Here is a 10,753-nt window from a genome sequence, read left to right as displayed (position 1 = left end):
AAAAAAAAAAAAAAAAAAAAAAAAAAAAAAAAAAAAAAAAAAAAAAAAAAAAAAAAAAAAAGAGTTTAATTTAATTTTAGCTTTAATTTATTTTAAATGTAAATGATTAGAGATAGTGGAAGCTGTGGGACCCACTTAATTACCCTTAATTATCACCTCCTAATACTCCATCACCCTTTATTGGTCTTTTCCTTATTGGGATACATATTTAAAATAAAATAAATAAATAAATAAAAAAGGGTTTCTTCAATTATTGGAGAAATTGCTGTCAGAATATCTCAAGTACAGTAAGTATTCCCTCACCGTTACCTCGTCATTGTCAAAATTAAATAATTATACCATTAATTACTCATTTTTCTCTTAATCTAAACCCTAAACCCTACTTAGATTCTCTTAATTATATAGATTAACTTGCATAACGGTAAAAAAAAATATATTCAAAGCAGTAAAAGAGTAGTGTATAAGTATAAATACAAAAGTCTACATATTCAACGGTGCTGATTACTTAATAATTTACGTGGGACCCACCAGTCCTACTGCTTTCATTTCATCTTCCTCATCCGACCACGTGTCATGCCTCATCTCGCGAGTATACTAAAATAGCCTACTCGCCGCCATCGTACCGGGATTATTCTTCCCAATTTCCTTTTCTCCAGCATCATCGGGGTTTTTAATTATTGATTTCACCACCAACAACAACACCATAGATCCATTATTTGTTTAATTTTTTTTTTTTTAAATTACAATGATATAAATTGGAATTGAAATTACAAGGGATGTGGGTGATTCAAAGTCATACCCAGAGAGCGCCGACCTCGACAAGCTTAGGTACGAGGTGGCCGCTGAGGTGGAGTGCGACGAGGGATTCAAGGCCGCCGACGTAGGAGCCACCCATGAAGACGGCAGGAGCGGCTGCGGGGGTGGTGGAGGAGAAGGAGGCGAGAGCGTCGATCTCGTGGTCGTCTAATTCGATGACGGTAGGGTGAACGCCGATAGAGGCGAGAAGCTTCTTCATGACGTGGCACATGCAACAAGAAGTGCGGCTAAAGATGATGACTGGATGTTCGGAGATGAGGCGACGGATTCGTGTCTCGGCGGACTCGGCAACGTCGATGGAAAGGGAGGCGGTGGAGGGGACGGAGGATGGCGGAGATAGGTCGAGGAGGAGGAGGTCGTTGGAGCAGCGTCGTAGGCCTTGCATCGCCGGAGGGATTTAGAGAGAGAAAGTAACGGAATAAAAAAAATTGAGAAAGAGAGAGAAAAGAAGCGAATAATGTCAACGAGGAAGTGGGGTGGAAGCGGGGACTAAGGGAGAGGAGGAGTGGTTTTATAAAAAAAAAAAAAAAACAGAGTGGACAGTGTGTGCCCTTTGCTTACATCACTCTTTCATCTTCCACTTCATTCTTACAATTATTTTATTTCTTTTTATTTTTTTATTTTTTATTTTCCCACTCCTCTTCACAAACTATGACTTCCTTTATACCTCTACAATACTCACCTCTAGCGCGTGTCTAACACGCTCCCATCCAAATAATCACAAAATTACCACCTTAACCGAAACCCACTTCTAACGTATGTTGTCTACTTCGATCTATTACTTATCGTTGTCAACTTCATTATTTAAAATGCATTAGAGAGAGGTATTGTAACAATCCAAATCCACCGCGAGCAGATATTGTTCTTTTTGAGCTTTTCCTTTTCAGGCTTCACCCCAAGGCTTTAAAACGTGTCTGCTAGGGAAAGGTTTCCACACCCTTATAAATGGTAGTTTGTTCTTCTCTCCAACCAATATGGGACATCACAGGTATTCACACTCTTATAAAATATGCTTTATTTCCCTCTCCAACCAATGTGGGATATCAAAATCCACCCCTTTGGGGTCATTATTCTCGATATGATATTGCTCGGTGTTTAGCTCTAATACCATGTGTAACAGCCAAAACCCATCGCTAATAGATACTGTATGTTTTGACCCATTACATATTGTCATCAGCCTCACGATCTTAAAATGTATCTATTAGAGAGAGGTTTTCACATTATTATAAGAAATGCTTTAATTTATCTTTACAACCGAGGTGGGATCTATCACGTATGATTGTCAGGTAAAACAAGATTTGGGTTAATTGAATTAAAACGTCAAAACTAATTCTATTACTGATAAAAAAAGAAAGCCCGATTTTTCGACTTAGCGGGTCGTGACTGGTGGGTTGAACTTGGATAGATTGGTTGGGTTTGTGAGTAATTATAATTATGGGTGATGAATCGAGTGGATAACACGATGGAAGGAGGCGCGTGGGATAATTGGGGTGTATTGATATACAATGTGGTTCAAATGTACTGGATATTTGCCCATGCATTAGCGTGGGAGAGAGGATCACATGGGCAGTAAATAACCATGACGTCACTTTGACTTAGACGTCGAATGGTAAGATTGCACCTTGACGTCACCAAAAGATAAAACCCTCTACCATTGCCACTTCAGTCATTTATATTATAATCTTTATATAAAGAAAAAAATGTCATCTGACGTGGACAACATGCTGACCAGTCACACCGGGTCCCACTCCCATGACATAATCATGGGAGCGAACCTTCACTTCTCCCGTCACCATGACGATCCTTTCCTTCCACGTGGCCACCCCATTTACTTCCCTCTGCTCATGGAGAAATCGTGGACCTAAAATAAATAATAAATAATAAATAAAATACCCCACCTTTCACTACGCCACGTGCATTCCCAGCCATGGTAATTAAAAATGGGCAGTAAAATTTTATGAGGCTGACGTGGACCTTTACCCATAAAGTCCACGTTTAAATTCCACCGTTGATGGTGGCCACTGCGGTGTCTGCCATATGTGGAGGAGATGATCAAAACACTGGTGGGCCCCACACCCCTAAATTAAAAAAAAGATCCTCAGTTTTCCGAGTAATTAAAAAAATATAATAATCATAATTAATAAATAAACCCACCTTAAACGTTAAATTTGGAAGCCCCACAATTACACTCAAAAGCTACCATTATTAATTTCGTTCTGTATTTTACATTAATTCCAGTTCCACCCCTTTTCTTATGTCCAATCATGTTCCTACCCCAGTACATTTCCTTATTCATTATAATACCCCACAACTTCTTTAAATAATAAATTTCTACATCACCATCTCGCCCATAGTTATTTGTGACTAAATTTAAAAATACCCAAACCATGCTCCTTCGTCACACTACATCATCCTATATATTACAAAGTATTATTCCCATTTTGCATTCATTAATGTGTCACACACAATCTAGTTTACCCCACATTTTCCGTCCTCGTTTTCATTACTTCTATCTCCATGCGTCAGTTCCCACATCAGTTGGAGAAGAGAACCGAAAATTCTTTATAAAAGCATGAAAATCTCTCCCTATCAGATGCGTTTTACATCATTGAGAGATAACCCAGAAGAAAAAATTAAAAAAATACCATATTTGCTAACGGTAAACTGTTACAAATAATATCAGAGCCAGTTAACGAGTGGTGTGTCAGTTGGAGAGGGGAGGCAGACACGTTTAAATCTGTGCGACTATTAACCCCAAATAAGATGGAGAAGAGAGGATAAGAGGATAGAGATTTTTCTATAGTAACTGTACGAGAATGGTGACAAAGATTACATTCACTGTCCTCGTCTATCGAAATTAGGGCACCAAGACATCGATTGGGTGGGCTTATCCCATGACCCGGATATGGAATCCGGGTCGATGGCCCCATTACAAACAGTGTCGGAAAACACGCGTGACGCCAGTGTTTCTCAGTGGTTGCTTTCATGTCATTTCGCCTCTCCTTAAATCTGTCGGCGCCGTTGGATAGTGCCCCATTCATATACACAGAATTATCCGAAATATATTTATTTATATAAATAGAATTATAGAGTACCAATGTATTTATTTTCGGATAGGTAAATTAAAGTCGTTGACTGGCTATCATGACACATGGGTGACGCGAACTGACATGACAGTCACAGATCACCGCCTGGCCCCGCTTACGTAATGGTCTAAACCTTTGTCCGCCTCCCTTCTCGTCCCCCACGTAGCCGGTAGCCCCCCCTTCCAACGGTGCTCCGATTTTCCATCACCGATCAAAATCGGGTGACGTGGGAGTGTGGCAAACAGTAGAATTCCATTTTCCTCTTGTTTTTTAATGAAAATTTATGTAAACTTTAAATTATTATAATATTTAAGATTTGTAACACGTAAATATTTAATATTTAAATTTTATAAAATTTTAGTAGTTAATACAATGGATAATTTAAAAAAAATAATTCGGTAATCTAACCCTGGTGATAAAAGTCTTACATCTACTAATTTAGATAATAATTACGTACTTATAATTAAAGAATACTTTCTCCATTGGAATGAGACATTTTGAGAAGTCCAAAGCAAAGCTATGAGAGCTTATGTTCAAAGTGGACAATATCATATTATTGTGGAGAGTCGTGTTCATCTACAAATCCAACTTTATGTTTAACCCGAACAATGTGACTAGAATTCGCAATACAAAGTCCGTTGAGAGTGAAGCTAGAGTAAGAGGAGAAAACGACAAAGAAGGAAGGAGGGTCTCTTCATATTCGGAAAGGTTATGGAAATGCATGTGATGCGTTTAAGGTACTTTGTCTTTATGTGTGTTTTTTTTTAATAATATTTATTCATAATTATTAAATAAAAAGTAAGTCTAAGATTATTGCATGCATTTGGAATTTATAAGCAAGTGGTACGCATCGGGTTTCTGCAGCCCCAGTTTTGCACCCACCCTATTATTTTTATTTTTTATATTAAATATTAGCTTCTTTAATTAAATTAATAGTGTACAAAGATTGCAAATATAATCCACATTGTTTTTAATTAAAAAAAATTAAAATTTATACCAATACGTCAATAATCTATTAAATATAAAATTATCTTTTAAAATTCATAAGCTAAATAGATATAAATATTAATATATTTTAAAATATATATATATATAATATATTTTAATCATGCTTTTCATATTATTGATGGGCCGTTGGATGAATGGATCGGACCCAACATTTCGAGAGTTTGGGCTTTGATATTTTTGATTAAATTGAGCCCAACTAAATCTGAGGCCGAGGCCCATATTAATGTTCTGAACAATCTCTGCGATCGTTATTTGATTTCCAAGAAAGATACTGAATTTGAGTTGGCCTGTTAGGATTACTATGGTTATTCTCTGAAATTTCCGATGAGTCGCCGGAAGAAGAACTTTGACAGCCATTGCAATGTGCCGCTGGCGGTGTCTCGGTGTTGATACTTACTATTTCGAGAGTTTGGTAATTTCTCCGGCATCATTGATATATTTGTTTAGGTCTCTGATTTCGTATTTACAGAAAATAAATGGATCGCTGTTATATCATGTGGATTTTCTTTCGCTTTTGATTAACGATTTGACGAATCTACCGTAACTATTGGTATCGTAGGGCGAGTTTTAGGGAAAACGGTAAGAGATTGTATGTTTACACGAATCTAGTGTCGGAGCGCTGGGTGTTGATTACTCGAAAATCGAGAAGTTATAGTTTGAAATTTTTGGAATCTAACATTTGTGTTTGCGTCTGCCATATATGGCTCCCTCTTACGCGCATGCTCTATTTAATGCATGGTTTCGTTGATGTCTATTCGGATCTTGGGGAATTGGCTACCTCAGGGGTTTCTGGGTGATAATTTATGACTGATAGTTGCGCTTACGGTGGTGAGTGGAAGGGAATTGGAAACGATGTCCATTGGATGCATGTGTGATTGGTTCTTCAATGTTCTTAAAACTTGGATGCATTAAATTGGAAGTCTTCTAGACTGATTAGAGTTCCTTTTTGGTGCTGTTTTTTTCTACAGGAAAGGAAATGTTGAATCCGAGAGCAGGGCCTACCAACTACCAAGTTAGTTTTCTTTCCACGATGGTTCTCCACCATTTCTACTCTTTTGCTTTATATATTTGCGCCCACAGTTTCCAAAAAGAGAAGAGAACACACTTTTAAACGACACACCCCGAATCACGAGGGAAAAGAAAAACTGCTTTCAAATGTTTTTTAAAGCTGGAAAATTTGTTTTTTACAGATCGCTAAGCGTTAATGAAGTTTTCTAGAAAAAGAAAACTTTAGTCAAAAGGGGGATAGAAAAACAATTTATTTCTCTGTGAATGATACTGATTTTGCTCGGATTAAACTCCATTTTAGTTCCTTTATTCTTTGAATAAATTGATTGTGCGGCCTTGAAAATATGCAAGTGAGCATATTGGAAGTCAAATTGGTTACTTTTTAGAAATGGTGGTGAGGGATTAAGATAAGATATATTAGAAGTTCTAAGAACAATTTCATATTCCACTCTATTTTAAGTTTGGACACGAACGTTTCACAATTCACAAAGACCCCCCAAGCTTTTCTTTTAGAGAAATGTCCAATTCCCAATCCTATCAGCTAACTAAAGTATGGCTGGTCTTGGGCCACTCTGGTTTTATCTGCATGACAAAGTGGGTCAAGACTGAGACAATCTATAAGCCTTATCATTCCATCATTTTGATTCAATTACTCTCTTATTCCCATATCCTTTTTTCCATGCCCCGACCCTACCATTATCCGTTCACTTTCTGACATGCCCCATTCTCATCCATTCATACATTTATCCGTCCATCTATCATATTGGGACTACTTGTTCTTATACTCGAAGAACCATTTAGACAAGTCCTGAAGAGAATACCATTCACCATGGACGGGAAAGTTGACCGAACAAATCAGAAGTTGAATGGTCGGCTTAACAAGATTGTTGACAAGAGAATGAAGCGTAACTTTGGAGGTTCAAAAGACGGTATGAAGGAATGTTTTCACTCCGGACTCTACATCAGTGCAGTCACATACGAACACCCTACTTGTTGCTGGGTCAGCTACCACGGCGTTCACTTTGCCCTCTGTTGTATATTTAGTTGCTGGACATCCCGAAGTCGGGAAGAAGTTGCTAGAAGTGATCGACAACTTTGGTCAATCAGATCAGATACCAATGATCTTCAGAAGAAGTTTCCATATCTAAAACAGGCTAAGTCGTTTCTGGTCTATTGTTCTTATTTCTGTGGTTTAGGACTTCGCACATTAAGCCATTTCAATTAGCAGAATGTTTTGCTTTCAGTTTGAATGCAAGTATCTATCATCAAAACTATGAGAAAAGAAGATTATGTATGTTTCTTGAAAGCTTAGGCTAATTGTTCTAAAGATCATGTGCATAAGTGGGAAAGACAAGATGGATAACTAAAGACCAACAAGAGCTATAATACAAAGAACGAGCCATTCTCCATTGGACATTGCAGGTTGTTTTAGTTCAACGTGGCCTTCGAAACAATACAAACTCTCTCTAGTGAGACACAATTTTGATGGAAGGAATTAAGAAATAAGGCAGTGCAGAACTCTTCTTCTAGAATGACCAGAAACAGGCCTCTATCTTATTGCTCATGACCTTAGTTTTGTTCCATTCTTACCCAATTGTGTTGGCAGCATCAATGGCTTGAAGGGGTTGACTGATGAATCAGAGCCAGCACTGCTCTTAGAATCCCCATTGGAGAAAGCTGCCGACTTCTTAAGGAATTGAAATTCATCCATGGACTGCCTTTGAATTCGGAGCGATAAGTGACTATTTGTCTTCTGCTTCGCCCTTGTTGACTCGGTAAGGTTCATGTAACTCGGCCTACTGTTACTGCTGTTATCTGTTCTTTCTATGGTTGAGAAAGCATGCCCTGAAACGGGAGTCGTCGATGTGCAGATTGAAGATGAAGCAGAGCTCTCATCATACCAGAAATCAGAACTTGGGCTAGAACAAGAACGAGCTTGCCCACTTGAGGGAGGTCTAGCAGATATCCTAGTTGATACATTGTTCTTCCGAACTTTCACCAAACTTGGTTCAGAAGCTTTGGAATGTTTAGACAAAACAGACTCTGTACAGCTCTTTGAAGGTGGAGTGACTTCAATCGAATCAGTGCGAGATTGTTCCATCAACCTCGTCTCCCATGGCTTCGCCACCATCCATCTCTCCAACCAACTCCATCCCCAATTGTTCTTGTCGAACTTATAATTCTTAAGAGCGTAAACCGAAGCATCCGTTCGCAAGGTTGAGCTTGGTGTTGCCTTCAATTGCTGGACAGTCAAAGATACACATAAGAACCAAACTGTAACATGCTTTCTCTAAAGAAAAACTAATTTCGTCCATACCTTTTGAACAAGAGAGTATGCAATGGCTCTCTCCCTCTTAAATGCTCCATCTTGCCTCATTTGTAACTTAGCTTTGATATCTTCCAATGTCCCTTTGCTATCACACCAACCCTCCTGCAAATTAACCAAATTGTTTCTTTAGTTCTCAATGCCATCTTTAAGTGCAAAAATCAGAATGATAGTCTCTCCTTGTATTATAATAACCTCAGCTTGCTTCAAGAGATCAGCCCTGCTGCGATGTACATCAAGCAATTGCTGCACAGCCTGCCCCTCGACCGACATCCTCACACGACGAGCCCTGACTCGAGCTTGAACTCGAACCAAAGCCTGCATGCACCTCAGGGTAACAGCTGCCTGCTTCCTCACCAAACGACCCCTCACCAGAGCTTGAAGCCTCACCACTCCCTTCAACGCCCTAAGAGCCCTCCTAGACTGCAAAACCAAAAAGTTCCACTAACAAATCAGTAAAGTACTTGACATAATCTAAGTTCAAAGACTCACAAAAGCTGCCATTTGAAGTGAAAATGGAACTATCTAACACTAACAAGCTTGAGAAGTATGGCATCAAACAAGTAAGAGTTGTACCAAGAAACCGCGAAATGCAGTTTGGATCCGAATTGCAGCCCATTCTTGGCGAACAAGCCTGAAATCTTTGGGCGGAGCACGGAGGACGGTGGCGACAGCGACGGTGAAAGAATCAGGGGCTCGAGGAGAATGAGAGCCTTCAGAAGCTGTCTTATGTGCCCCTTTATAAGCCTTCCAAGCAGAGGTCAAATCCCCTGAAGGGCTCCTCCATAGCCTCCATTTCTTAGTTTTGCTCACATTGTCTTCCTTATCAGACTTCCTCTGTCCTATAAGAACCTTCATCCATTTCCCAGAACCCCCCATGAAATCAGAGACGAAACAGGGATATCAATAGTGAAAACTTAAAGAGGAGAAAAGTTGCAGGCTTTTTGTGTAGGGGAAGGGAAGAAAAATGTCACTCTCTTGCAACTGAAATCCAAAAATTCAAAAACTTTGTGGGTCGTGTCGTGTGAGAGAGACAAAAAAGTGCTTCTACCACAACAACCAACGAGAGCTTCGCATTTGAATTTCAAATGCCCAACAATGGAGTTCGCATACGCCTACTTGTCCCGCTTCATTTCAAGATTCCCTTTTTACCCTTGGGGTTTTACATTATTAACGATACCAACCCCACGATTTCCAAAAAGAAAAAATCCATGAAAAGTCACGCTGGCAGGCACGGCTACATACCAAAACCTCCAATCTGACAAATCTTCCTCTAAACATACTTCTATTAATGCCCTCTTCTTTAGTTCCTTCTCGGGGAATCCCCACCGTCCGATCTAGTCCCCACTTTGGAATCCAATGCTTTTTAAATCATTGTTTTACTTCTGTTCTATTTTTTATATTTCACTATTCTCTTTTGTGTTTCGTTTTTTTCACATTTTAATTAAATTTTATTTCATTAAAAAAATTATTTGAATTTTGACGTGGAAAGTACTTTTTGTACGACATAGGATAGGGTATGTGGTTTTTTTTTTTAATTTAGATGTTACATAAATATAAAATAATATTATTGATTCGAACCTAACTCAATAAATAAGATATTTATTAATATTAGAGATTAGTTATTGTTAGTTCGTTTAATAGTAAAATTGCATGTGGGCTAATAGTGTAAATTGACACAATAAAAATAGTTCACTTTTTTGTCTACTTTTTCTCGACTATTACAAAAGTCGAACCATATTGTATAAAGCCTCATTTTAATGTACTGGTTTTTTTTTTTTTTTTTTAAGATGAATATTTGAGTTTTGCATAAAATAATAATAAAAAATAGTTGACGTCTTATGTTTTAGTTATTTCATAAAATCCTTATTTTTGTCAAGATTATGAAGAAATGATTCGACTGTAAAATACCTAAACAACAAAAATGGATAAAAAAACAGAATTGCATATTTTTTTAAAAATTTCCCGTTCTTTATTTTACAAAATTATATTCCACGTCAATCTTTTTGTGTTTTTTATTTTATTTTATTCCACGTCAATCTTTTTGTGTGTGTTTTTTTTAAATTTTATTCCACGTCAATCAACAAATTGATTCTAAAAAAACAAATAATTTAGTCTGACTTGCGGACTTGGTTTGTTTGTTTGAAATGCCCATTTTGTCGTTATCGATACACAGGTAAAAAAGTAAAACCATTTCAAAATTCAAATATATTTTATGTAAATATCACTATATTTAATTGAAGTCTCAAAAAAAAGAAAAATAATATTATATATATATATCAAAGGTACATCTTGGATGCCCAATTGGATGGCGAGCTGGTGACATCTGGGACGACCAATCGTCAAGATAACGCGAAATCCAATGCCACATGTTTTTTCGTTTTCTTCCAAATAAATTTTGCAATACCATATTTGTTTTAATAAATAATACATTATTTCTAACTTTTTTAAATAATATTCACTAAATTATAATTTTCTCCCAACACTTTTAATTTAACCTAAATAATCT

The 10,753-nt window shown here is 37.5% G+C and overlaps 2 protein-coding genes and 1 long non-coding RNA gene across 3 annotated transcripts; 1 reads left to right on the top strand and 2 right to left on the bottom strand.

Moving 5' to 3' along the window:
* Positions 1-274: 274 nt before the first annotated feature.
* On the bottom strand, positions 275-1,314 carry LOC111446482 (glutaredoxin-C6-like). Its single transcript, XM_023085318.1, has one exon. The coding sequence runs from the start codon at positions 1,199-1,201 to the stop codon at positions 794-796; it is 408 nt and encodes a 135-aa protein (XP_022941086.1). The 5' UTR covers positions 1,202-1,314; the 3' UTR covers positions 275-793.
* Positions 1,315-5,190: 3,876 nt separating this feature from the next.
* On the top strand, positions 5,191-7,881 carry LOC111446204. Its single transcript, XR_002711037.1, has 3 exons — positions 5,191-5,322; positions 5,879-7,693; positions 7,790-7,881. It is a non-coding gene; the product is annotated as an uncharacterized LOC111446204 (long non-coding RNA).
* On the bottom strand, positions 7,302-9,607 carry LOC111446201 (protein IQ-DOMAIN 1-like). Its single transcript, XM_023084917.1, has 4 exons — positions 8,821-9,607; positions 8,440-8,667; positions 8,236-8,349; positions 7,302-8,160 (listed from the first exon to the last, which is right to left on the bottom strand). The coding sequence occupies exons 1-4, from the start codon at positions 9,121-9,123 to the stop codon at positions 7,480-7,482; spliced, it is 1,326 nt and encodes a 441-aa protein (XP_022940685.1). The 5' UTR covers positions 9,124-9,607; the 3' UTR covers positions 7,302-7,479.
* Positions 9,608-10,753: the final 1,146 nt, after the last annotated feature.

The sequence above is a fragment of the Cucurbita moschata genome, unplaced genomic scaffold (assembly GCF_002738365.1).
Source record: "Cucurbita moschata cultivar Rifu unplaced genomic scaffold, Cmos_1.0 Cmo_Scf00008, whole genome shotgun sequence".
NCBI lineage: Eukaryota > Viridiplantae > Streptophyta > Magnoliopsida > Cucurbitales > Cucurbitaceae > Cucurbita > Cucurbita moschata.
Note: the sequence above shows the minus strand (reverse complement) of the source record. Positions and strands in the feature narration are given on the sequence as shown.